This window comes from Capsella rubella, unplaced genomic scaffold (assembly GCF_000375325.1).
Source record: "Capsella rubella cultivar Monte Gargano unplaced genomic scaffold, Caprub1_0 scaffold_6, whole genome shotgun sequence".
NCBI classification, from domain to species: Eukaryota; Viridiplantae; Streptophyta; class Magnoliopsida; order Brassicales; family Brassicaceae; genus Capsella; species Capsella rubella.
In genome coordinates, this window is record NW_006238918.1 from 2,688,352 (window position 1) to 2,715,758 (window position 27,407).

Consider the following 27,407-nt stretch of genomic DNA (forward strand, 5'->3'; position numbering starts at 1 on the left):
TTTATTACTACGTAGAAAGAAAGCTTTAGATCCCGACAACATTCTTCGTTCTCTACTTCTATCTATCGACGTTTCCTTCACGTCTGAGTTAGTAGTAGTAGTAGTAGTAGTAGTAGTAGTAGGTCACAACAAAAAAAAAAAAGAAAAACGGCAATTCTGATTTTAATGTTTCGTAAATTGACGTTCATTTTCGAAATTTATCTCGGATTCTGGTTGTATCAATGTCTCGTCTCTGTTTTGTAGAAAACATATGTCAGGCCAAATCAATCCGAGTCTGGCTGAAGCATCCATTGAATTTCCAAATTACGTAGCTTTAGTGAAAAGTCTTTTTCTGTGAGAACGTGGTTAAAGAAAGAGAGAAGGATTTTGAATGCAGATAATTGCTTTTCAATCTCTTAACTATTCTCCTATCCTGGTCTGACTTGAGTTTGTTTTGGCCAACTTTTTTTCTCTCTGTAATTTAAAACATCTCTCTTTTAACATGCTGCACTAGAAAAGAACACAAACTCCGAGTGAGCAAGCCCCTCATCTTTGCAATCTATTTTGGAGAAAATTAGATTGTCAAAAGGGAAAAAGCATGATTGCCCTTTGCATAGTTTCCAACATCAAGTTACACATCTTTCTTCAGGACAACGTCTGTTTTTGCTCCATTTCTCCAAATACATATAGACGTCAATGCCAATATTCATGTACGAATCATAAACTGCTGGAGCTCTACTTCTAGCCTAATAAAAGACCAAATTACTAGTTTCAATTCATGCATCAATTTTCGACTAAAGAGACATCACATTATTCAAAATAAACACTGCAACTAAGAAATCAGAATCCAAGAGCTCAAGACAAATGACCATACATGATACGTACAAACCCCTTAGGTAAGGATCAGGATTACAACAGTCTACAACAAAAATTTGCAGCAGAAGAAACATCCAAATACACCTTAAAACAGTCACATGAACCAATTTCTTACACTCTCATGCCAATTTGAGAAGAGTAAGCATTGCACCCAACTTAAAGACTTCTACAAAGATCACAAAATGCAGTAGACTGCAATTTACTTCATCCCAACAAGCACCTGGAAAACATCTGATGTCAACGAATGATAGATTTTTTGAGGATAAGATAACTTCGATGATGTTGATCTAAAGTGAACCCCATCAAATGCAAAATCATTTTCCAAGCTTGTCAAGGGATCAAGAACCAGTTTTTTTTTTTTTCTTAATATTTATCTCCAGCATAAGAAGAAGAAACCAAAGCAATAGAGGATTGAAGAAGAATGGGTGAAATGGTATGTATATAATAAGCTAATTGTTATACAAAAGGTACATTACAAACAAACCCAATTCACAAAAGATGTTTCTCAAGTCTAATAAGATGAGAAAGAGAAGAAGAAAACTTTTGCCTTTTCTCGATTCAATCACGGATCAATTAACTCGAACTCGTCTTCCTTAAGATGCGTGAAGAACTTGACTGGGCCACGACCTTCGATCTCTTTCACAAACTGTACCTTGAACGGCAGATTAGCTGAGATTCGCTTTCCTTTCCAAAGCACGACGTAATCTTTTATAAAACCTTCCATTCCCATCAATTCAACCTCCGGCACACGAACCACATGGTAAACTTTCAACGGCGCCGTAACCCTAACCCTAGCCCCAATCTTCGCCTTGGCTTTCTCATCTTCCTCCGTCTCCAGTGACGTAGACGACGAGAGATCAGCGTCCGCGTCTACAGAAGCCGCCGATTTCACGGCAATATCGCAACGAATCGTCGATTTTGGATTCTTTCGCGAGATTGAGAAGGCGCATTTGCTTCGACCGTAGGAAGTAGATAATGAGATTGGTACCAAGATCGACGAAGATGAAGAATTGATCGCTTTGCGTCCGTAACCAGAAGCAGCAGAGAGACTGTCTTGAGATGCCAGAGGACGAACGGCGGCGATAATCGCCGGTGACAGAGCGTAACCGGTAGTCATCTGCGTCCGAGCCGGGAAACAAAAAACTCAAGAAAGTGAGAGAGTAAACAAACAAAAAAAGATTAATTATTTGAGCGCCTCATCTATTTATATAAGATAATTAAGGAAATTACTAATTTTGATTTCGGATTCTATTTGGATAAAAGAAAGGTGACGCGTGTCAGACTTAAGACTATGTAAGGCTAAGGGATGAGGAACTTGTGGCTTCAGATAAAAGAATCCAACACTGTAAATATCTTGAGACAAAATTTCAGATATTATTGGCAGCATTTTATAAAACACACAAAAAAACTATATATATTAAATTACTTATATATCCACAATGGTTTTCGGATAAAATTACCAAAATGAATCAAGTCAATCGAAAAGAAAAAAACAAAGAGATGGGAGTAGAGGCTTTGTGTTGTTGAGTCCCACGTTTCGTTTGTGGCATTATGATATCCATTGTTGCTATTAAGACAAGGATTTAGAGTAGCTTTCTTTCACCATTGTCTTCACAAAAAGCTCTCCTGCTCTGTATGAAGATCTTACCTGCAAAGGTGTAAATATAACCAAATCAAAATGAGCACATTTCTGCTTCTTCAATGTTCTGAGATATTTTGATACTAAGAGATCAAGAGTAAGAGCTATTTCGTGGCTTTACCAGTGGACCACTTGCAACATAACGGAATCCTATTGATTCTCCGTATGTTTTCCAGAAATCAAACTTCTCAGGTGTGACATACTCTTTCACAGTCAGATGCAATGGAGTTGGCTGCATTGTATACCAAAAGAAAGGTTTTTTTTTTTAATCATCGATGCTCTTTGGAATTTGAGATATTTCTGTGTTGGAAATAAGAAAAAATGCGGATGATAAAGTAATGATTTTACCTGCAAATACTGGCCAAGTGTTAGAATGTCAACATCAATTGCTCTTAAATCAGCCATTGCTTCCTTCAACTCTTCGTCTGTTTCTCCAAGACCAAGCATTATGGATGTCTTTGTGATCATTCCAGGTTTGCTGATCTTTGCATGTTTCAAAACCGACATGCTCTGCTCATATCTGCATTCGCCACATGCGATTCACATATATATAAAAAAGAGATTTACTACAACTACAGATGCAGATTACTATCTATGTCCCACTTTAACCAATTGAGGAGATAATTGACTGTGTGTAATAAGAGAAAAGTTGACTACCCATAACAGAGAATTGATCAATTTACTGCTCAGCCCATCTACGCCATAACCAATTTCAGAACAAACAGAAAAAATGAAGAACAAGAAAAGAACACTCACCCAGCCCTAGGATCTCTTACGAGTCGCTGAAGCCTTTTCACAGTCTCGATATTGTGAGCAAAAACATCCAATCCCGAGTGCACAAGAGTGTCGACAGCCTCCAAGTCCCCACGGAAATCAGAAGTTAAGCATTCTATCATTATATCCGGCTTATGTCTCTAGAAAGATGAGATACACAATTTCATTTTCACAAACATTCTGAAGCCAAACTCGAGTTACACACAAAAAAGTAATCTGAAGAGATCAAGGGACAAAGTCCTTATCATGTAACCTTGGACTGAAAAATATGAGGATATTTGATTCTTTCACTACTTATAAATTCAATAACATATTGCAAAACAAATTAGACTAATAACCTTCATAGCTTTGACAGTCTGAGCAAAATGACCACTTCCACCATCAGGTATATCGTCACGGTCTACACTGGTGATAACTATGTAGTCTACACTGCAACAAAGGAAAAACCAAGAGAGCATATCATATTACATTAATCATATATTAAGAAGGATGCATATAGCTGACTTCTGAGACTGCATTGATACCATTTTCTAATTTTCATCCCATATCTTCATTTATTCTATCTAACTAACAATTCTGAACACCATTATGAAAGCTAAACAAAAATATAAGCAAATAACTAAAACTAGGCATCAAATAAAAGTAACATACCCCCAACTGGCTATAGCCTTGGCAGTGTTCTCTGGTTCCATTGGGTCAGGAGGAGGAGGATTTCTACTGGTTTTAACAGCACAAAATCTACAGCCACGAGTACAAGTATCACCAAGAACCATGATGGTTGCAGTTGCTACACCATCACCACCTCCATTCCAACACTGCACATCATCATAAGCTAAAAGTAAGAGTCTTTAAGGAACAAAATCAAAACCAAAACCACAAAATCTAGAGTAACGTTGATTGAATTAGCATGTAGGTTACTCATCTGTGAGCTCTATAAACCAAAGTTACAATTTCCCATACCTACAGTTCACAAAATCGATACATGTCAACAATGGTTCGAGATGAGAAAATGCTAACCTCGCCGATATTAGGGCACTGAGCTTCTTCACAAACAGTGTTGAGATTGAGACGAGATAGAGACTCCTTCACCTCCTGAAACCTCTCGCCTTGTGGTGCCTTTTGTCTCAACCAAGAAGGTTTCTTCACATTCGGATCTCTCCCTGTGAATGGACCCATCTTCGGCATTCCTCCTGGGTAAGGCTCGCTCTTTTTACCTTCAGACTCCATCAAAGTCTTCTTCAAGGAAGATGAATCCTCCATCTCCGACGACAAGGACACCGCATTGGTCCGCATCGGTGACGAGACATCCCCGGATTCGCATCGGATTCTGAAACCCAAATTCAAGAATTTACTACTAGAATGATGATGATGCTTCTGATTCGAGATCGTAACTGAGAAAGTGGGTTTCGTGACCGAGCAATGATGAATCATGATTTGTTTTCTGCGTATGTATGTGTCTGTGCGAGAGGCAAAAACAGAGAAATGATGTGTTTAGGCTGATTTTTCGAGTGTAGAAGAGACTCTAGTTCGGTTGGCAACTTTGGGATATCCGCCAACGACCTCAAAAAAAAAAAAAAGAAGAAGATGTCATTGGTTCGGTTTAGATCGGTTTATGTAGTTTCAGATTATTCGGTTAGGGTATTTATATTAATTTAAATCAAGACGATACTCCGATTGCAGCCACTACTGTAATTTTCCTTCGAAGAACTTTCGAGAAGATAAACCCTAATCATATACATAAAAGCTTCGCCGCCGTCATTAGTAGGAGGAATTAACTGATGTCGTCAATGGCCGAGGTTGAGGAGGTTGCGCACGAGGAGCAGCATCTCGAGAAAAGGGTGAAGAAGAAAGGTAAACACGACAAGCCGAAGCCATGGGACGATGACCCAAACATTGACCGTTGGACAGTCGAAAGGTTCGATCCGGCATCAAATCCCACCGGTATGTTGGATCGCAGCGAATTCTCCACACTCTTTCCTCAATACAGAGAGAAGTATCTTCAGGAGTCTTGGCCTAGAATCGAATCCGCTCTCAAGGAATACGGTGTCGCCTGCGAGCTCAACCTGGTGCGTCCCCCCTTTACTCTTCGTTTATGCCTTTGGTCCTTTTTTTTTTTTGTTTCTTCTGGGGTTCTATTGATATGTTTGAAATTATGTTGTAACAAATGGTAGGTTAAAGGTTCTATGACTGTTTCAACGACGAGGAAGACAAGAGATCCGTACATCATTGTCAAAGCTAGGGATTTGATTAAGCTTCTTTCCAGAAGTGTCCCTGCTCCTCAGGTATTATGTTGTTACATTTGAGGTTTAACAAATTATGTGTTTGTTTCATGTAATTGGAAAGCTATTAATTTTGGATATTTGTTGTTTATGCTACTGTTTCATGGATTTTCTTTCACTTGTATTACAGGCAATTAAGATTCTAGACGATGAGGTGCAGTGTGATATCATCAAGATTGCTAACTTGGTTCGGAATAGGGTACTGTTCTATCTTTGTCACTGGGATTATTATGAGGCCTAAGTCTTTCATTTTGATCCGTATATCTTAAGACAATTCAACGATGATATAACATTCTACTATAAACATGGAATACTTGGTGATGCTTAACCTAGCATTCGGAGAATGAGTGTAAGGTCAATATGTATATAGCATGCATAGACAACAGGCCCTAATATAGACTTATCTTTGCAGGAAAGATTTGTTAAAAGAAGGCAGCGACTTGTGGGTCCTAATTCCTCTACCTTGAAGGTTTGTCAACTGTCTGGTTCAAAGTCTTATATTTATCAGAGATGTTTAGAGATAGTCTTAGTGATACTATTCCTGTAATGCGTAAGAGGTGTTGTTGTGAAACTGTTGTATGCTTATGTGCTTTGAAGCTGAATAATTTTGACTTATTGCAGGCGCTGGAAATATTAACCAACTGTTACATTCTAGTTCAGGTACACATTTGTTTCTTTTGCAAATGTCTCACTACCGTCGTACATTTTTCTTTGGACTTCTGATATTTACATGCTCCCTGGATACAACAGGGAAGTACTGTAGCCGCAATGGGTCCGTTTAAAGGTCTCAAACAAATCAGAAAGATTGTGGAAGACTGCGTCCAGAACAAAATGCATCCTGTATACCATATAAAGGTTTGTATGGAAAATTTCTCTCTCTTTTTAGGTTCCATGTGATTCAGTTTTACTACTCTCACAAGAAGTTGGTTTAGAAGCTTTTTCATTAGACCATGTCAAATGGATTCTTATACTTCCGAACTTGGTTATGCAGGAACTCATGATCAAAAAGGAACTGCAGAAGGATCCAGCTCTTGCAACCGAAAGCTGGGATAGGTTTCTTCCCACATTTAAGAAGTATGGCCCTCTTAGTTTACCGATTAGTGAATTGAGTGATATTTCTTAAAACTTGATTAACTCATGAGCGCATTTCAAAATTCAATTGTCAGGAAAAATGTTAAGCAAAAGAAGCCCAAAAGCAAGGAGAAGAAGCCATACACACCATTCCCTCCTCCACAACCGCCTAGCAAGGTATAAAAATTGCTTATGTGAATTATCCACCAATTCCTATATCGTTGTTCTCCATATTTCTTTTGTGTTTTTATGGTTTTAAACCCAATATGTTAGAATGTTTGGTTTTTCTATGTTAGAATGTTTCTCAACATGGTTTTTCTATATTTGCGCTGCGTAGGTTCTGCTTTCTTGTCTTTTGATTCCCTGGCCTTGCTAATACATAGCTTTGAACTTGTTTAATGATTTTGTTCCAGATTGATTTACAATTGGAGTCTGGGGAATACTTCATGAGTGACAAAAAGAAGTCGGAGAAAAAATGGCAGGAGAAGCAAGAGAAACAGACAGAGAAGAGTACAGAGAACAAAAGAAAGAGAGATGCCTCATTCCTCCCACCTGAGGTCTCTCTTCTAACTTGATTGTCACAAGATACAAATGGCGTGTCTACCTTTAATTCCAAACACTAACTTCTTCGATTGGATTATTGTAGGAACCTGTGAACAACAAGTCAAACAATTCAGAGGATGGAAAGAGCGATATAACCGAGTTAACATACTCCTTGAAGGTAAAATGATATCTATAACCGCCAACCTCTCTTGTTTTGCTTTGGGGAATTTGCTCTGAGTTGGTTTTGTTGTAATGATATTGCAGAGCAAGACAAAGGAGTTGAAAAAGCAGAAGAAGACACACGAGAGAGTGAATGCGGAGGATTATATTGCTGCTCCATCTGCTGATAAACCTTCCAAGAAATCCAAAAAGATTAGAGATTAATTCTAGAACTTGTTTTTATCCCCAAAAAAGATTGAAACATCTGTGATCGAAACTATAAACAGGTTTAAAACTTTGTTTTTATGGATTCAAAAGTAAGCTTGCAGTTGCTAGTGATGTTAAAAAAGGAAAAATTTAAAATTACCTGAGACTATTTATCTTTTCCTCGTGTTTCACTTTTTTGATCAAATCCTTATGTATAAGGTCTTGGCTAAGGCCACTGTCACTTAAATATCCGGTTGGAGGCTGCGCAGAGACCTTTGAATCTTAAACTTGATAGCAATACAGTCGACTGAAACCGACACTTCTTTAGATGATTAAATATCTACAATACCAGACTATTTAGGTGCATGCTCATGTCTCATTACAGCATAAGGAATCATGCCCCTGACCATGAACGTAATGATGATGGATATTAGCCACAGTAATAAGAATAAGTTTTGTCAAAATCAACGACATACCCTGTTTAGCTCGTCTATTATTTTTTCAAGTTTATGAATCCTCTTTTCGGGCTTCTCGTCTAACCAATTCTTCTTTTTGAAAAAACCCCATTCTTCTTTATAATAGGGTAAAGATAGATACACTGCAAATAATAAATAATATGACAAGGAATTTAACCTTTTACCAAAAAAGAAAATAGTATGACAAGGCAAGTAGAAAGTTTTATCAATTCCTAAGATCAACTTTAATAATTACGAACAGTCGAAATTGATAAGACCATCATTATTGGTATAATAACCTTCTACAGTAGAAAGTTTTATCAATTCCTAAAGATCAACTATAATAGTTACGAACAGAGACGAAACCTAAGCAGTATAGATAGATAGATTCGGAGTGCAAGGATAATCAAAGGGAAGACGAGAACAACGCTTAAGGGCTTTTTAATCCATGCCTGTCGTATGGTTTCTCTACTTGGACCAAACTGATTTCATAATATAAATAAATTTAACATTTCATTTTTTTGTAAGCACTTACCAGTTATGCATGCTCTCTTTCTTTTTTCTTCTCTTTTTTGTTTTCTTTCTTTAAACATATAGCTCCATGAAAAAGATTTTTTTTTAAATACCATTAAAATAAATATTTTTCTAAAAATACTATTAATAAATTTATTTTCCATAACTATCACTAAAATATTTTTTTTCCAAAAATACCACAAAATGAAAACTTAAATTTTTAAACATTCAAAACTAATTTATAAATTCAAAACACTAAACCCTACCCCGAAAAAATATACGTAAAAATAGTCATTCAAAACATTAAAGACAAAATTCTACATCTTCAAAATTAAGTTTTTATGTTTATGGTATTTTTGAAAAAATAAAACTTTTTTAGTATTTTTGGAATAGAAAAGAAATGGTGATATTTTTGGAAAAAAAATAAGGTATCCCAAAAAAATTACTTTTGATAAATTATATCATTTTTCATGAATAAAATATTTAATAAATATGTCTCTTGTCGATCGCATTTTATATACATTAGATGAATAAAAGGAAACTCTGAAAAAAGTTTTTCTATTTTTTGTATCTTGTATACTAAAATATGTTAATTTTTCAATTAGAAGCAATGCATATTTCCATATTGTGGTTTTACATATCATTTCAGCTCATTAGTAAGTATTAACATTTATAACAATAAAATAAAAATGTTAGATTGTAAAACTTAACATATTTATTTTTATTATTATGATCAAAAAAAGACGGACCGTGCTTTCTTCATGTTTGTTTCAAAAAGGTTAGCAACTGAACTTTAATATTACACACTCGGTTTAATTATCCTTTGATCTTTTACTAAAAGCAAATCTTATAATTACGTATGTATGTTTATGGGTCGACCACTTCAACGGTTCAACCATCAAAGCTGATTGTTAAGAGAAAAAAAAAAAAAAAAAAAAAAAAAAAAAAAACCATCAAAGCTGATTATAACAATAAATGTATGATAAGTTTGTTGGCTCTGTTTCCGTATTTGGGTTATCGACCAGTTACAAAATTATATTCTTCGTTAATTGGTTTTATTTAAGGAAATCTTCAGCGATAATCAGAATCTGTTTACAAAATTAAAAAAGAAAAAAGAGGGGCACGTGGTGAATGGTGTTGATGCTTTAGTGCCACTGGTCCTTTGCCTTCCCTTCTCTCTCTCTCTCAAAGTCGCCTGAGAATCTGAGCTCTCCTCTTTCCCTTTTCTTTTTTTTTTATCCTGCCGGATATTTTGTGCTTTCCGTCAATCTCTTCCCGGAGAGCTCCTCTCTCTCTCTCTCTCTCTCGAGCTGAGTAATTTCCGCGATTCGCTCGGTGGATTGTTTTCCTCAGTTCGTGCATTTCGTCAAAAGGGGAAATTTCTTCCTCGCCACGACTTTGGTTTCTGGAATTTAGGAATCAGTATTACTTCCTAAGCTAGATAGATAGAGGTGTGACTTCTTTTTTTTTTTTTTCTTAGGGTTTGAGAGATAATTTTGGTGGGGGGGTTGTAATGGGGGATATAACTTGGGTTGAGGAGGGTAATGCCTCTGCTTTTTGTTCGCGGAAAAGGAAGGCTAGACCTAAACGATTAGAATTTCTAGGATGGGGTTCGAAACAGCTCATTGAGTTTCTCCAATCACTTGGTAAAGATACTACTGAAATGATCTCTCGCTATGATGTTTGTGATACTATTGCTAAGTATATTGCCAAGGAAGGTCTTTTAGATCCTTGTAACAAAAAGAAAGTTGTGTGCGACAAGAGGTTGGTTTTGCTTTTCGGGACTAGGACTATTTTCAGAATGAAAGTCTATGATCTGCTGGAAAAGCATTACGCTGAGAACCAGGACGATTCAGACTTTGATTTTCTCTACGATGATGAGCCCCCGCAGTTCATTTCTCACTCGGACAAGATAGCTAAACGGGCAAGTAAGGCTGTTAAGAAACCTAGAGCTAGAGGTACTTTTGCTGCAATCGTCAGTGATAACATCAAGCTTCTCTACTTGAGAAAGAGTTTAGTTCAGCAACTGCTCAACTCTCCTGACACCTTTGAGGGTAAAATGTTGGGAAGTTTTGTGAGGATCAAGTCTGACCCTAATGATTATCTTCAGAAGAACCCTTATCAGCTTGTTCAAGTGACAGGTAATTTTCTGAAAGTTCTTTATTGATTTGTGATTGTGTCGGCGTTCAATTCATGATTTCTATGGAACAAGCTAATCACACATCTCTACCATTATCTAACTTTGCTTACATGTCTCTGGTCTGTTGTAGAAAGTTGAGCTCTTTTGTTTTGTCTGTTATCTAGGCGTGAAGAAGGAACATGGGACTGATGATTTTCTTCTCCAGGTTACAAATTATGTGAAAGACGTTTCTATATCTGTGCTATCAGATGACAATTTCTCCCAGGTAAATTACTTTGAAGCCATTTTCATTCCTCGAATTCTTTTCTTCTGAAGTCAGATATCCATGTGTTCTGAGAACCAGTCATTGGGCTTCTGTTTTCTAGTTAGATAAGAGCTATTATCTTTCATGATTACAATGTTTGACCAGCGCCCATTCTAGTCAATGTATTCTTATGATTTTTCATAGCACTATGTAAATTTTTTGCAGGAGGAATGTGAAGATTTGCATCAGAGAGTAAAGAATGATCTTCTTAAGAAGCCCACAATTGTAATTTTCCCATTTTGCATTGGTTTGGAAGATATTTATTTTCAGCTCTCTCTGTTAAAGATTTACATATTTCTATCATGAATCCCAACCACTTGCTGTTATGTCCTTTAGATTTTGTAGTTCTTTAAGCATAACTCATTTTGAACCTCGGATAGGTGGAGATGGAAGAAAAGGCTAGAAGTTTACATGAAGATCAGACAAAACATGTATGTTTGCGGACCGTGCTACATTTCTGTATATCTTATTCCTCATGCTTATGAATGTGACTACTATGATAGCAACTGAAGCACACTCCTTTTACAATGATCAACTTTTAACTGTATTTTAAGTAGAAAAAAGCAAATTGTGGTATTATTTCTTCTAACTAACCGTCAACCTTTGGTGACTGCCTTGTTAGTGGCTTGGAAGAGAAATTATATTGTTACAAAGGCTTATTCACCGGGCCAATGAGAAGGGATGGCGAAGAGAATATCCTTTAAGTAATAATGTTCAGAGAAAGTGGTAGTGAGATCTGAAACAAGAAAAACATCATTGTTTATAGATTTTTTTCCTTGATTTATTGAGTTGTTACGCTGTCCGAGTACCTGGAGAAGAGGGAGCTTCTGCAAAATCCAGAAGAACAGGCCCGGCTATTCAGTGAAGTTCCAGTAGTTATTGAAGAGAAACTTGTACCAGACCCTGAAGAGTCCCCTGAGGATCATAATAGTGACAACGAGCAACGATTGAGTGAATCTCCATTATCATGCATCCAAGAAACCCCAGAAGTCCGCAACCTCTTTGGTGGAGACGATCAACAGTGTAATGGCTATCTGATATCAAACCCCAGCACAATTATTGGAATCACGTCTCATGCTGTGGAATTAAACGAGAGATTGCCAACTTGGATTGCTTCTGCAGGTGCGTCATAACATTTATAGGGTTACTTGTTTCACTGTGTTGCATCTTACCATCATTGTTCTTTGTTATATCAGTCAATTTTTTTCTTTACTTAACATGTTACTCATCTTTAGCTACGACATGTTCTTGCGACGATATACTTGCATCTTATCTGCCTTATATAGTTATAGATGTTGAGAACACAGTGATTTTACTGCTTTGTCCTATAAAATTCTTGATTTATTTGAAAACTGGAAAATTCAAGCCAGAGGAATGGGTTATTGAAGATTCATCTACAGTTTGTAGAAGCTTTTTAAGCATTAGTATAGACGTTTTGGTTTCTCTTTTTTTCTTTTTGTTGTTGGCTTTGGTAGAATCTGAAAGATAAAAAGTATGCAAAGAATGCTAGTGAAAATAGAATAGAGATATAATGATTCGTTTGTAGCTATGCTGGCTTCTTGACGTAGGGATCTTTAAAAGATTCGAGATGGATTCGCGTCAACTGGTTGTTGTGATTTGCTCTATTGTATAGTACTAATACCTATTTAAAAGGATGAGATGGTTTTGCAATTGATGCCAATCCGGATTCTACTGAATTAAACAGGTGATGAATATCTTCATGGAGATGTAGAACAGCCAGCAAATGGCATCACTGGAGGAGAGATGCCGAGTAAAGAGGCCGAAGTTTCTGAGCTTGAGCCAAATATGTCAGCAACGAATCCCAACAACGTATCTCAAGCTCAACCAAATCCACCAGAGATAATCGAACTGAGCGATGATGATGATGATGACAACGGTGATGGAGAGACCCTTGACCCTAGAGTTGAAGATGTTCAGGTTCTGTCTTATGATAAAGAGAAGTTCAACTGGTTATACAAAGATCCTCAGGGTCTTGTACAGGGACCTTTCTCTCTCATGCAACTCAAAGCTTGGCACGACGCAGAGTACTTCACCAAAACCTTCAGGGTTTGGATGACAGGACAAAGCATGGAATCGGCAGTTTTACTAACCGATGTTCTTCGTCGAGTTTAACTAATGGAATACTTCGAAAGACTATTAGATTCAGTCAAGAGTGGTTTCAGTTAGCTGTTATTGTCTGTCTTTTATCTTCAAATTGCAGTAGGTTTTTGCTCCTCCTTTTAAGTAAACAGCGAATAAAAAAAGGATGTAAAGCTCTCACAGTGTTATGACCTTAGACTACCTGAGTACAAACAGTTTGTTAGATCCAGTCACTGTTTTTGCAGCATCTCGTCTTACATTTATAGTGATTCTCGTTGGGAAAAGCCTGAAAGCACACAAAAAAAAAAAAATGAGATATGGAAATTAAACATCCAGTTCTTGTTTGTTAATTAGTAGTACAATGAGTGCTTTCCAATTCCAAATAAGCTTAGGTGTTAATTTTTTGTTTTTGTGATTAAAGTAACATATAAAAAATAATTAGTATAAAGATATATACTGTCGAAATATATAATATTGAGAGTAGTAGAATCGAACTTTAATAAGTTACTATAATTACAGGTTGCCAAATAAAATAAAAAACTGAAGTTACTACAATTGCAGAAAATAACAAATATATTTGGTGTAATAATAATGATAAAATAAATTTAAGACAATAATGAGTAATGAATATTCTATATCTATCTAATAAACACTACTACTAAAGAGAAGAAAACAACTTTAATAATTAGAATTGGAACCAAAAACAAAAAATAAATAAAAATGAGAAACCCAATTCTGAGGTCACCACAACTAGACAAGAAAAACTGAGAGAGTTTATTTGCTCGAAGAAGAAGAAGAAGAAGATGCAAAAACTTTTTAAAATCCATTTGTGTGTTTTCGTATGATTCGAAACTCATCTTCATCACTCCTTCTCAATCATACCATTCTATCTTAATCTCAATCTCCAAGCTCGTCACTACTATTGAAATCTCGAAGCTTCTCTTCGGATAATACCTTAAATGGTGATTAGTTTCTCGAAAACCTAGATGAGATTTTGAGAGTAGGCTGAAATTGGAGCCGTGTCTTTGGTTCAGTTACTCGACTCTCGAGGGTTCGATTTCGGATTCGTGAGCTTTTTCGAGGACTGAAGAATATGGACAACGGCCATGAGGAAAGACTTGCCCAGAGGTTTTCAGGAGTGGGTCTCAGAGAGTCTTCTGGTTCCCATGAAAACGACGTTAAAAATGATAGTTTGTTTCAAGTTATCAAAGCTGTTGAAGCAGCAGAAGCCACTATCAAGCAGCAGGTCTGTGTTCTTATTTAGCTTCTCTCTTTTGTATCTTTGAATTTGTTTCAAATGAGAACACTTTTACTTTAGAGGTACTCTGCTCAATGCCTCAGTCGCTTCATTGAGATATTTTCCCAAGGTTCTGTGTAACTTTCTTTAGGGCATATCAGAATAGCTGTAGAAAATGCAGGTTGGTTACTCTTAACTAATGCCAGGTTGGTTATATTTTGCTTGTATGGTCAATTTATGAATTGCTTATTTCCTTGCATTTTCTACTGCAAAATGGATGGTTCGATATGAATCTGTTTAATTACTTACTTGGGAAATGATTTGGGCACACTCATTTGCGTCCAGCAGATAGATTTTCTTGGTCTTCTCTGACTTTATCTCTGACCAGGTGGAGGAGAATAACCTCTTAAAGGCTGAACTTCAGAGAAGATATCTGGAGCTTGCCAAATATGTAAGTCGTTTCATTTTCATTTTTCTGGTGAAAGGACAGATATATTATACCTTTTGGTCCCTAATGATTTTCAGGGATTTACCTAGAGTTCTGTTGACATTTCCATGGCATTTAGAGTTTCTTTGACCAAATTTGTGGTATATGTTATGGTAATTTTATTTTTTCTCTGTCCCTTAGAAATCAGAAGAATCCTTGCCCCAGACATCTGATCTCCACTTGAATACCACAACTGGTGGGTCTTCCCCTTTACACCAGTTGGTTGCTGGTATTAATCCAATCGACCGGAGGAAGGGAAAAATCAATGCTTCAGGTGCTGATTCGTCAGGTATGCTGGTTGTTCACCAGCATGTATATCTAAATGGAGAGGAAGCTACTTTGAGTAATCGTTCTGAGGACCATTCTGAGGGAATCATGAATAATGGCATTGTCAGAGAAACTGTAGGTGGTGCCGGATCCTCTCAGTTGTCTTTGTCGCCATCTTCAATATCATTATCTCCTATGAGGTAATGAACCTCTAATTAACACTGGCCCCATACTGCAGTTTCATGTTTATCTCATGGTTGTGCTACATTCGCATCAAGGCAGAGTGTATTCTTGTAATCCAGTATCTGTTTTTCCTTTGTTAGACCGCTATTGGAAGGTGATCACTCGCACATCAACTCATCTTCTCATGAGTTGATGCCAGTAGGTGAAGTAAATAATTCAGGCACTGCATGGAAGCAGGTCGCAGTCACACTTACTATCTTTTTCTTTTTTTCTACCTTTCTAGTGAAAGTGGGAAAATGTTTTCCTGACTAAACAATTATCCAGGAGCTCATTCACAAGGTCCAAGAACAAGAACAAGAGATTTTACGCTTACGGAAATATCTTGCTGACTATTCTGTCAAGGTGAATCGCTTGTTTTAATCTCTAGTTTTTATGCAGACATGGTTGATTTTACGTACATTGTCTTACTAACCTTTTGGCTTTTTTCTTAAGGAAGCCAAAGTACGCAATGAACAATATGTTTTGGAAAAGCGTATTGCGCACATGCGTTTGGTTAGCTTTTCTTTCTATTTATTTCAAAATCTGTGAAACGGTTAGTTACTTATTCTGGTAACCACTTAGGGGCTATTTTTCCGTCTTGTTGTGACAGGCATTTGATCAACAACAACAAGACCTTGTTGATGCTGCATCAAAATCTCTTTCTTACCGACAGGAGATCATTGAGGAAAATATACGCCTAACATATGCCTTACAGGTATTATCATCTTGTATCTTTTGGTATGCGACTATGATTTTCTGTCTTTTTGCATATGCATTGTTAATCTTCATTTCCAGTTTTTTTATAATCCTTTTTGGTTGGACTCCAGTTATCATCATTTCTTACCGACCATTTTTAGTGGTTCAATTGACAGCAAAGTCATATGTTTGTCTTGGGCACCCGCGCTTCATGTTATAAATCTAAGTTTAAATTGCCTTTTTAATTTTATCAGGATGCAGAGCAAGAGAGATCTACTTTTGTATCGTACTTGTTGCCTCTTCTATCAGAATATTCACTGCATCCACAGCTCTCTGATTCTCAGTCTATTGTCAGCAGTGTGAAGGTTAGAACGAGAATCTTAAGTTTGTTATCTTTAATTAGTTTATTTGTTTGGTTTTACAGATCTCCTTGACCGTCTATCTACGAAAACTATTTGCTGTAGAATAGTAGTTTGGGTGGTTGCTCTGCATTTTGGCTGGAAACGTTTCAACTTTGTCGCCTTGAAATTCATTAAAGTAAAAAAAACATAATACAAAATGTGATAAAATGGTCTCCTCAGTAATTTTGAGCATCATAGAGAACCAAAGTGATTGATTAAGCTCCCTGCTTTCTTGATGTTGGAGTGAAGTTTTTGTTGTATCTTTTTCCCGTCACAACATGTGATTGATGTTTACATCATATTCAGGTTCTTTTTAGGCATCTGCAGGAGAAGCTCCGTCTTACTGAGGTATGATATGCGGGTATGGGGTTTGCTGACATCATATTTCAGCGTTTGTTTCATTTGTAATCATGATTTAGTCCCCTGTTATTTGGTGGAGCTATTAGCTACCGATCTATGATTAGGTGATTTGTTCTAATTTTTTTTCTTGTCTGGCATTAGACAAAGCTGAAAGAGAGAGAGTACCAGTTAACACCGTGGCAGTCGGATGTAAACCACTCAAATGCGTCGCCTTTGTCACCATATCAACCTGTTGGTGTGGGCTTGAGATACCCAGTAAGTTCATATTCCTTATTTCCTATCAATGTGCTTATGTGACTTGAATTCAAAATTTCTTCTTTTATTTCCATTAGACAGATCCGGAACACCATCATCAAGATGGGCGTAATGGCTCAGCTGCAAGTAATTACCATCTTGATGGTCCCGAGAGGTATTAATGCACTAACTTGTTGTTGATTCCTGGAGACCCGGGTTAGTAGTGATTCTTAACAAATACCAAGAGTAAGGGATGTAATGATGATGCCAGAAGCAATGAATATTTTAATTTTTGGGTAATGGGCTGGGAGAAGCTAAATGCACACTATGTCAAGTTTTTCTATCAATTAGACACTCTTTGCTACTCTTTGAACCGTTGTTAGTTTTTTCTTTTTATGTAGCCATGAAAAGGTAAACTTTGTAGCATGGTAACACTTTCTCAGTCTTCGCCTGGTTTTATGCAATGCAGCTAATGGTGGATGAATGCTTTCGATTTGCAGTGTTGAGATTAGTTAAATGATCAAATGTGTCTTGTGTAACAGAAGATCGCCAGCCTTCCATATGCCTGTGCAACCAGCTCTCAATCAAGATGAATCACATGGACCAAGTAGTCGTGTTCAGTTTCGTGAGCCCCTCAGCAATACTTTTATGGACGATGCATATGCAGAAGTACAAGCAGAAACAAATCAAAGTTTGGAAACTTATGTGGCTGATGAAGATCCAAGCCCCTCAAATTATCCAATTTTGGCCTCAGTTCTTGAAGAACAATCTTCATCAATTTCCGAGGGTAATGGTTAATAGCAATAAAGTGGTGTAATACCAATTCCATCACTGTCTTTCACTTTGTTTTAAATATTGTAAATCACTTTTGGCAGGTCCGGATGAGGATCCATTGCCAGGTATAGCAGACTTACAGATATCAGGAGAACCATTTCCTGGACGAGAGCTTCAGGTTTCTGGTCACTCTATCAACGGAACGACAAAATGTAATTTTGAGGTGCATGCGAAATTGAAAGCTTTTGTATTTACCCAGTTTACGTCACATTGCATTTTAATAATCTTCTTTGGTTCTCCCTTTCTTGAATTTTCAGTGGGTACGACATCTTGAGGATGGATCAGTGAACTACATTGATGGTACACATTTTCCCTACTAACCCTTGCTTAATCCTCAAAGATTGTCTTTCTGTTTTTCTTTATTGTTAATTATGGTGATAGAAAAACATATGGCGCTAAGAGCTTGACTGCTTTGATCCAAACGCAGGAGCAAAGAGGCCAGATTATCTCGTCACTGCTGATGATGTTGATTTATACCTTTCTATCGAAGTTCACCCCTTGGATGACAAGAACCGCAAGGTGTTTTTCAATTAATCTTCTCTGATGAATAAGAAAATACTTCTAAAGCTTCCAATTCATGGACATGTGATTCAGCCGCTATTTCAAATATATTTGGGGACTTAAATATTGTGCTAGATGTGAGTACCATTTGGCTAAGTTTCTGGTTGTTTAAATTCTTCTGCTTTTCTTTCTGATTCTAGGGGGAGCTTGTGAGGGTCTTCGCCAATGAGAATTGCAAGATCACATGTCGTAAGTCTATGTTCTTAGTCAGAAACTTTGGTCGCTAATGTACTTAACAAAACTGAATCCGTGGCTTGTTTGATCCATACCTTTTGCACCTCTGTATTTACTTCATATGGAAAAAGCATTACTGAGGTCCTCATTTTTTTGTTGTAACCTGTAGAGTTAAAGAAATTGAAACCAAATGACTTGTCACTTTGTAATTTAGTATTGGTATCTTCTGGCTGTTCTTTGGTTGGGTCTGATCATTCAGATATAGCTCTTCAAATCTAAGCGTTCCTGGAAAATCATAAGAAATTTTTTGAAAGCGTAATTTGCAGTTATTTTGCCGCTACAAATATTCTGGAGTTATCTGGTAATTGTGTTCCTCATCTATTTTTTATAGATCCAGAGATGCAGAGCCATATAGAGAAGAGTCTTTATAACGGTCATGCGTTGTTCAAAGTCACCTATTCGGTATGACAGTTCGCTTATATCATCTTTAACTATTTTTATATTTCTTCTTCGGTTTTCCTCCCATATCGTCTATGTTACTTTCTCACTTGTGCATGTATTGCCCTTTTACTATGTGATCTCTCTTTTGAAACAGATTGGTTATATGGATATATGGGAAGCAGCTACACTGTCTATTAAGAAAGAAGGCTACAGCATCAAACCTAATAATGATCCTGTAATTACAGAAAAGTTCTCCTCTTCTACTGATGTAAGAGTCTTGCCTTATTTGTCCCTTTTTCTTAGAAATTTGATGTTGGCTGAATTATATGTTACCATGTATACCGTAGAAAGAACTAATATTATGATCTTTCTGGTTCTTCTCTTAGATTGTAATTCCCTTTGATCAGCCTGCGGATTTTGTGATTGTTGGTACCGATGGCGTGGAGCATCTCTGTCGAGTGGACAATGATGCAACAGATCTTAGCTGGTAAGTAGAATTTGGCATTCTTTGGATGAAGTAAAGTAGATCAAAATTCCTACGTTGTGTGAATGCAGGGATTTGTCAATGAAAACGATGAATAATGGATGAAAGTGAGACAAGACCCTTTCTTGTTGTGATTTTGAAAGAATCATCAACTAATTGAATCTGAATATCTTGTTTGTGTTTTCTTTCAAAAAAAGAGGTTTTTAATGTGTTCCAAGTATTCATTGAAGTATTTAGTCTCTTGTATTAAGCAGTCAATCTTTTGTTTTGTGTTTCTATTGGGCAGCTCAAGGGACACAATTGTGCTCACCCTTAGATTATTTCTAAAGAAGGTAATGTTTCCGCAAATAACCATTTATCTTATTCGATAACATCGTTGGTTCATTCTATTCTTACAAAGCTACAACTGAGTCATTAGCTTATTGAGGAGCATCCGTTGATTATTTGGTGTGTTAAATTCGTTGCAGGCTCTGCAGAGAAAGAAGGGGAAGAAAAAAGGATTTTTGTTTAACAAATGAGATTTTGGTAAATAGTATTGTTGGCTCTTTCTTTTTCTCTCTGGCCTCTCCAGCTTTACAATATTAGTGATAGTCTTATGACCGATTTAGAGTTATTTATGTAAGGCTGTGCTATAGCTGATTCAAGAAACTATTCAATCGATTTCAGTATAGGAAAGAAAAAATGAGCAGAAAAAAAGGTAATAAACCAATCTTTTGTTTATCAGAATAGAGTCTATTGAGTTCCATCTTTCTTCTTCCATTTCATTAAAAGTGGTTAGTTCGATGAACTTTTTATATGAAGATTCAAACTGCAATCATTTCCACTCAAAAAAAAAAAAACTCTTTATGTAACAGTCGTAAAAACCAAAAAATGCCTTCGTTGGCCTTCACCTATATAAATCGGTCAACAGTGCAACCAAATGATTCCAACCAATTAGTTAATTATTACTCTTCCCACTTGTTCATGAAGTCATCGTAGAGAATCAGCTACAAGCTCTATAGGCCCAGAATCCAAGTGCAGCAATTCCAGTTCTTCCTCTTGTCCACACGGTTCCTCCACTGGCTCAACATCTTCAGCACCACCAGTGAAGAGCCAGTCGTGAATCCCATCTTCCCTTTTAATTTGTATACTTGAGTTGATTATCAAGTGCTTAATCTTGTGATTTTAGGTGTCTCACACCCTATTATAGAACCAATACAAATACAAAATGGGAAGCAGGAGGACAAATCCAAGAGGAGATTTAATTATCTGTGAAGTCTGTACTCTTATACTAAATTAACATTCAAACATTTTAACTTCAATAACTTTTACAATGACGACGAACACAAAGAAACAGCCCAAAGAAACTGTTCTCTTTAATCATAACATAAAATAAAAAGAGTTTTGTAAGAAAAACAAAGCACGAAAGCTTGTTTTTAGTTGGGCGAGAGAAAATGAACACGAGCAAGTGTGTACTCTTTTCCAGCAATCCAAACACCAGTTTGTGACCACTGTACATCTTCCCAATCAAGATTCTCCGCCAACACCTGCTCAATTCAAAAATCCTTACACATCATCAAACTATTCTTTATAATCAGATATGAGTCAGAATGAAATCAATATTTACCTCAATATGATCTGCTGGCAGTGGAAACCCGATAGACCGCATAACCTTCTGCGGGAGAGGTTTCTTACAGCGTGACCAACGGAAAACATCGATTAAACTGTTGTCTGAATCTGTTTTGTCCCCGTTTGTCAGATGGTTCTGTGGCTTATTATTATGATCCGTCTCCATTGCTTCATGTGATGATTGTTGTTGTGAGGCTTGGATTGCTTTGATAGTCTTCTCTCCCGCGAAACAGAGCTCATACCTTTTTGCATTCGAAGATTAACTCAGCGTCTAAGACCATTTTCATGTCAATGAAAACACATGCGTTTATATGATTTGCGAATACCTGCAAGAATGTGTTTCTAAGTACAAAACTTCTCCTTTCTTCAAGCGGGCAGAGGTGAAAAGAGGCTTCTTGAGACCCTTATCAGCGACAATGCTTATGCTATATTTGATCCTGCAAAAAATTAGATCAATGCGTGAGTAGAACTGTTCTAGTGTCTGTCTCATTCCTTTTATTAGATGATAAAGATTCATGATACATTTAGTAAACTAAGTAATATTTCTTTTAGGCATTCGGAGAAATTATTCAGAGGGTTACCAAGGCTCATTGCAGAGGTTGTATTGTATTGTTACTTCTCGTACAAACCTTTGTTGCCGCAGAGCATTCTACAGAATGGTAAACAAGTCATCAGTGCTTGAAAGATACAAAATATGAGAATACTATGCGCACCAAAAATGCCATCTGTCATAATGCAATAGTTGTAGAAGATGCACCAAATGCTTGCATTCAACAATATAAAAGAAATTTCCAAACTGGAAGGAAAATACCGAAGCTGCAGCTCTGGTGGTCATAGATCTCTCAACAGCCATTGGTGCAAGTGTGGGTTCCACGGTTGAAGAGTGTGTAAGAGAGGGTTCCAGTTCAATAGTTCCACCTCCTTTCTGGAATCATATCATCAGAAATTTCATAAGGATCTGATCACAATTTCACTTTCTAAACTGGATGTTATGCACATACTGGGAGAAGTGTCAAGGAAATAGAAGGACAACAACGACAGATGTCAAATCACCTTCAGTATATAGCACCGCTCAACTCTGTAACTGCATCCAATTCCAGCTCCCCATGCTCGAGAACGGACATTGTTCCTTAGCTTGGAGTTGTAGTCTAACAAATTTATTAGTTAGAATGGAAGTTTGATAAAACCTATAGGTTCTTTCTTCTTATAACACAGAGAGAACCTCAATATAGTATGAAGTATATGCCCATAAACATGGAACGTTAATTTAAAGGAATAATAAGCAAGATAAAAGTAAGCTAACTTACAATCTTGGGACGGCAAGACTCTAATAGTAGTGCGCAACTCTTGCATTGTCGGTGGAGGAGGAGAAGCTGTGGGACGACAGTAACCTGTATGCATGAGAACTATTTGGCAGATAGAGTAAAATCAGTGTGATGTCGAACCAAACAAAGACATTAACTGCAAAGATTCATTAGGACATGTACCAGCAACAAGATCCGAATCGTCTGTGTATATATCTGTTCCCCATAGCTGGCCACCTCTTACCTGTATAGACACGAGGCAAAGATCTCAGCAGTCAACACGCAAGGGATGCTATAAAAAGAGCTGCGTTTCCCAAATTAATAGGCAAAATAATTTTTATAGAGCTTAATTCAACATAGATACAGATTCGAACAAAAAACTATATGAGAAACTACGACACAGAAGTCATTTTGAAGAAAATCAATATAAAGATTATGAGATAGTGGATTTATATTCATCTTACTTGGCGATTTGTAGCAGTAACATGCTCAGCTGGAATCCTAACTTCGAGAGTGGGACCATTATTTGCAAAATCACCACTTTTGTCAGGCTGGGACAAATCATATTCTTTCCACAGCTTAATCAGTTCTTGCATACATTCTCCAACTTTGTAAACAACAGTCGACATCTCTGACTTGCCTGAATCATCACAATAAAATTCAACAAGCTGACACTCAGACCAAATTATGAGCTGCAAATCGGTTATTTAGCAAAGCAGCACATTAGAAGATAAAAGCAACAGACAGATGCTAAAATTCTAAGAAACCGACTTAGACAAATTTTAAAAAGAAAAAAGGATCAATTTTGGTCCGCATGTTTCAGATCTTGATGTATTTATATGTGACATTCGACTGTGAGAGTAAGGAACTGCAACCTAAGAAGAAACCCCAAAACAGAATGGTTTTCAAGTACACGTATGTTCGTAGAAGACCATTTCAAAGATACGCAAAAGATATATGCCAATTTAACCAGGTTTGTTTATTGTTGTTCTCCAAACAGTGCGACTCGATCCTTTATTTAGGAGATAGAAATGAATTACCTTGCACTCTGCAAAATAAAAACAACCAAACACGGATGATAAATTAGTAATTTACAAAATAGTCTTGAGCTTAGCTAATACCTAAATTATGCAATAAAGACATAATAACTTAACGTAGATAGGGAAGGAGCGTTGAGGAAGGGAATCCAGAGAAAAATCAAATTTGGGTTTTAACTTCTACGAGAGAAGACATTATCAAATCCAAAAAGGGTTACACAATTTCATTTTAATGCATTTGATCTCTTAAGAGGAAAAACAATAATGATAATAGGATATTCCAACAACAATTTCCCCCTTCATCATATAATATCGTATGACCTACAGATTTTACAATATAGGTTCCAATTTAGTCAATGGGGTATGTCTCTCTAAATGGTAAAAATATAAAGGAGTCTGCTAAGCAATGAAAAACATATAATTAGACGAAGTATAAGTAAGATTAAATGAGAAAGATAGGGAGAGACGCACCCTTCATTGTCCTGACTCCGTGAATGGACACGGTCGCGGTTTGTTGTTTGTGGGCTGCCTCTCGGTCTCAGCGCTCTCTTCCGCTGTTGAACTCCATAATTGAAGGCCTCCTTTTCCCTCTCTGTAACTCCTTCTCCCTCCAAACAGCCATCTTCAGATTCTTTTTCAGTGATTCTGCTGCGCTTTTCAGCTCTTTCTGCCTCTGAATCACCATCCCTCTCTCTCCTTTTTTCCTTTGCTTCGCTTTCATCTTTTTCCATATTATCGGATTCGTTCTGCTTCTTCTGCTCTGGTGCCACACATTCCTGCTCTGAGGGTTTGACAGATGCTTCTCCCAACTCTTTCTCATTCTGCAAGACCTCTTTCTCAACACCAGTCTTTGGCTCTCTTTTGATATGGTCTTTATCTTTCTCCTTATTCCTTTCTCGATCTTTCTGCTCCATCCTCTCCCGTTCCCACCTCTCGGCTTCTCTTTCTTCTCTTCCAATCTCTTTAGGTTCACTCATGACACTACCAACAAGCACGGATGCTCTGCGGTCATTTCTATCCTTGTCTCGGTCCCCCCATTCTCGATGCTTTAACTCTTTTCTTTTCTTATCTTTGTCTTTAAATCTATCTTCATTTTTTGCATCAACCTTGTTTTCTCCGACGGTTTCACGTCCTTCTAAATGGGGTCCCTCGACAGGCGCCGAGGAATCTTTAGGCCCAACCTCTGTTGGGCCTTGCGTATTACCACGGGGAGCAACCCATGGATCCACATTTGCGGTCGAACCTTCAGTAAATCTCTTTCCTCTATGGTAATCCTTTTGCTCTTTCCAAGGCAAGTGACTATGCCCGTCCTTTTCCATCTTAACCTCACCTTTTTGTTCGTTATAATTCTGATTCTCCCTGTCAAATTTTGTATCCCTAGTATAGCTTCCGGTGATACTACCTTTTCCGCTAAAATCATCCCCAGGACGCTCAAACTTGGCATCCCTGTCACTCTTAGGACCTTGAATCTCCCTCTTTGTCTCAGCATAGATCTCTCTCTCATTCCTAGAATAGCTTCCGGTATTACCTTTTCCGCTGAAGTCGTCGACTGATCTCTCAAACTTGACATCTCTGTCTCCCTTAGGACCCTGAATATCCCTCTTAGTCTCACCATAGACGTCTCTCCCATCAATCCTGTTTTCGCGGCTCTCAGCCCTAATTTCTCTGCCATCCTTAGCAGCATCTCTGGGCTCGGACAGCACAGGGGTGTGAGTCAAATGAGGGTCACTTGAAGAAACCGTGGTGGGCAGGGACGGAGACCGGTACACAAGAGGAGAGCGCCTCTCTCCATCTCTAGGCTCACTTCTGGCAACCTTAACCGTTCTAGAATCAACCTCATAAGGAGCAGAAGCAGCAGCAATTGGTGGATGAGAGTGAGGATGAGAATGGGGATGAGGAAGCGTGTGGAGGTGAGGTGGAGGCTGAGATTGGGGATGCTGATGGGGTTGTTGATGGTGGTGGTGAACCTGAGCCGGCGGTGGAGTTACAGGGGGATGCGTCGGTTTAGGGTAAGATCCAGAATCATCGTGAGGGTATTTTGGTGCAGAGGAAGAAGATGGATGAGTAACACCCTCTTCATGAGATCTCTTCGGAACACCACTCATCACTCCCGAATTCACAAACCCAAAAATTCAATGGAGCAACTAAACAGAATTGCGCCTGATCCTTACAAAACCTAGGAGCAAAACACAATATTTGAATCACCACAACAACATTGAATCCCTAAAATGAACACACATAAATACGAAGGAAACGGATTTCATACCAGATGAAGATGAAGCAGAGCCCGAAGAAGCAAACACCGTTTGGATGTATAAATAGGTAAAGTGGATTGCGACTGGTGCCTCTCTGAGTCTCTCTTTTACGCCTCTCTGAGGTTTTGGATTTCTCTCCTTTGGTTTGCTGCTTACTTCTTTGGACAAAATATTATTTTCGCGTTAATATTTTTGCTTCTTATTACAGGTCGCAATTTCTTTGCCCCAACAATTTAGGTTTTATTTATTGCGCGGCGTTGCCCTCGTACTTCTTCAATCTCTCATATTTTTCATCAACTTTCAATTTTTTATAATTACATACTTTACAACTTTACACCCCCATCCCTTGTATACTTTTACTTGAGAAACCTGACTTGCAATAGTGGTAAAATAAACTACTACTGCTTTTTTTTTTATATATACCATTATAGAATTAGCCAAATTATTTTTTTGTAAATCTATTAGTGTATAAGTTTTTCTATTAAATTGTGATAAAAATTTCTTAAATTATATCAGTTATGATTGATAACTTTTACGGCACGCTAACAACTTTTTTATAAATGATCACAAAAGCGTTATTAAAAGGATACTCCCTCCGTTTTTATTAGTTGTCTTTTAAAATCTTTTCACACGGATTAAGAAATCATCTAATTTTCATTTTTTCGTCAAAACATAATTTCACCACAAGACGAAACTGACAAATCTCTAGTCTCACCAAGAGATTTGTCAGTTTCTAGTCTCACAAAATGATGTTTTTTTCTTTGTATTATTTAAAACATGACCCATTTCATTTGGTCCTTCTTTTCATAAAAGCTAAAAGGAGGACACAGGAGGACAGAGATGTCTATTGAATCGTATATTGAAATTAAGGCATATTTTTCATAAAGAGATAATAATGAATGTGGAATTTTCCATTTCAGCCCATGGCATACTTCTGAGTCTAGCTCCATGCAGTAGACTCGTACTTGTTCTTGTCAGTCTTGTACATGCGAGCTATCTCGGGCATCAAAGGATCAATCGGGTTTGGATCAGTTGACAAAGAACAGATTGATCACAGCACCTTGGAAATGGTGAGTGCAAAACTCCTAACCATTATCTGCATCAAAAACTTTATAAATTAACGAATAGAGAATAATGGTTTTATAAAACGATACTCCGTCTCCGTTTCTACATAATATTTAGGTACTACTAACCATTTTTTCCTATACGGTAAAAAGAAAATTGTACCACCTATTATATATCACGATCGACCAACTCATACGATGAATTTTACTTACACCATCTCTCTTTCGTGTTTCATGTGAAAAGAATTATACAGAACTCAAATGCAAATAAAAGATAAGTAGATTTGGTCTTTGAGGTTCGAGGGCTTCCCACGTTCTACTACTTCACAGTTCACACACCATCCATCAAGTTTTGAGCTAATGAGACTGACGTCGACCTCGACGTGTGTCGAACTTATGTTTTATGTATACAGGCGGCTTTGTTGCCTTGAAAGTGATCAAAACGCTATATGTAATTGAACGAACAGAGGTAAGAGATGACTGAATAATGTGTTCTGTGTATATTGATAATCGAGTAGTAGAATATATACAAAACAGAGGCGTAGTACCCAAGCTTTAGGTATCAACAAGTAAGGAAACTAATTACAACAATTACTAGATCAACGGGATATGATATGTGATATCGAATAATATCTCATTACCCCCCCTCAAGCTGGAGCATGGAGGTTCAAGATGCCCAGATTGACCCGGAAATCAGCAAAA

At 37.3% G+C, this 27,407-nt stretch overlaps 5 protein-coding genes across 7 annotated transcripts; 3 read left to right on the plus strand and 2 right to left on the minus strand.

Annotated features, from left to right (window-relative positions):
* Positions 1-1,266: 1,266 nt before the first annotated feature.
* On the minus strand, positions 1,267-4,756 carry LOC17882432 (lipoyl synthase, chloroplastic). Of its 2 annotated transcripts, none has more exons than XM_023780108.1 (7): positions 4,286-4,756; positions 3,920-4,083; positions 3,607-3,697; positions 3,251-3,408; positions 2,843-3,014; positions 2,616-2,726; positions 1,267-1,972 (listed from the first exon to the last, which is right to left on the minus strand). In XM_023780108.1, the coding sequence occupies exons 1-7, from the start codon at positions 4,697-4,699 to the stop codon at positions 1,418-1,420; spliced, it is 1,665 nt and encodes a 554-aa protein (XP_023635876.1). In that variant the 5' UTR covers positions 4,700-4,756; the 3' UTR covers positions 1,267-1,417. The 2 variants fall into 2 exon arrangements, with proteins under 2 accessions (XP_023635876.1, XP_006290086.1); XM_006290024.2 differs by lacking the exon at positions 1,267-1,972 and adding an exon at positions 2,242-2,503.
* A 202-nt stretch (positions 4,757-4,958) lies between these two features.
* LOC17881333 (KRR1 small subunit processome component homolog) lies at positions 4,959-7,703 on the plus strand. Its single transcript, XM_006287852.2, has 11 exons — positions 4,959-5,334; positions 5,440-5,550; positions 5,678-5,746; positions 5,960-6,016; positions 6,169-6,207; positions 6,298-6,402; positions 6,539-6,621; positions 6,714-6,795; positions 7,032-7,175; positions 7,265-7,339; positions 7,426-7,703. Exons 1-11 carry the CDS (start codon positions 5,047-5,049, stop codon positions 7,543-7,545), a joined length of 1,173 nt encoding a protein of 390 aa, XP_006287914.1. The 5' UTR covers positions 4,959-5,046; the 3' UTR covers positions 7,546-7,703.
* Positions 7,704-9,619: 1,916 nt separating this feature from the next.
* Positions 9,620-13,286, plus strand: LOC17881907 (uncharacterized protein At5g08430). The gene is made up of 7 exons (XM_006287347.2): positions 9,620-10,636; positions 10,800-10,900; positions 11,105-11,164; positions 11,320-11,370; positions 11,562-11,632; positions 11,736-12,061; positions 12,645-13,286. Exons 1-7 carry the CDS (start codon positions 10,009-10,011, stop codon positions 13,070-13,072), a joined length of 1,665 nt encoding a protein of 554 aa, XP_006287409.1. The 5' UTR covers positions 9,620-10,008; the 3' UTR covers positions 13,073-13,286.
* Positions 13,287-13,787: 501 nt separating this feature from the next.
* Positions 13,788-20,184, plus strand: LOC17881562. 2 transcript variants are annotated; one of them, XM_023781409.1, is made up of 21 exons: positions 13,788-14,285; positions 14,665-14,727; positions 14,905-15,230; positions 15,354-15,450; positions 15,538-15,615; positions 15,706-15,765; positions 15,863-15,967; positions 16,203-16,313; positions 16,656-16,697; positions 16,851-16,964; positions 17,042-17,118; positions 17,486-17,730; positions 17,819-17,940; positions 18,035-18,077; positions 18,205-18,296; positions 18,479-18,527; positions 18,904-18,974; positions 19,108-19,221; positions 19,340-19,440; positions 19,724-19,769; positions 19,905-20,184. In XM_023781409.1, the coding sequence occupies exons 1-21, from the start codon at positions 14,133-14,135 to the stop codon at positions 19,953-19,955; spliced, it is 2,160 nt and encodes a 719-aa protein (XP_023637177.1). In that variant the 5' UTR covers positions 13,788-14,132; the 3' UTR covers positions 19,956-20,184. The 2 variants fall into 2 exon arrangements, with proteins under 2 accessions (XP_023637177.1, XP_023637178.1); XM_023781410.1 differs by having other exon boundaries at positions 17,489-17,730.
* A 473-nt stretch (positions 20,185-20,657) lies between these two features.
* Positions 20,658-25,751, minus strand: LOC17884063 (zinc finger CCCH domain-containing protein 13). Its single transcript, XM_023780394.1, has 12 exons — positions 25,653-25,751; positions 23,858-25,562; positions 23,390-23,397; positions 22,814-22,989; positions 22,533-22,593; positions 22,353-22,451; positions 22,099-22,193; positions 21,857-21,970; positions 21,627-21,694; positions 21,372-21,482; positions 21,044-21,287; positions 20,658-20,963 (listed from the first exon to the last, which is right to left on the minus strand). The coding sequence occupies exons 2-12, from the start codon at positions 25,489-25,491 to the stop codon at positions 20,853-20,855; spliced, it is 2,721 nt and encodes a 906-aa protein (XP_023636162.1). The 5' UTR covers positions 25,492-25,562; positions 25,653-25,751; the 3' UTR covers positions 20,658-20,852.
* Between the last annotated feature and the right edge of the window lie 1,656 nt (positions 25,752-27,407).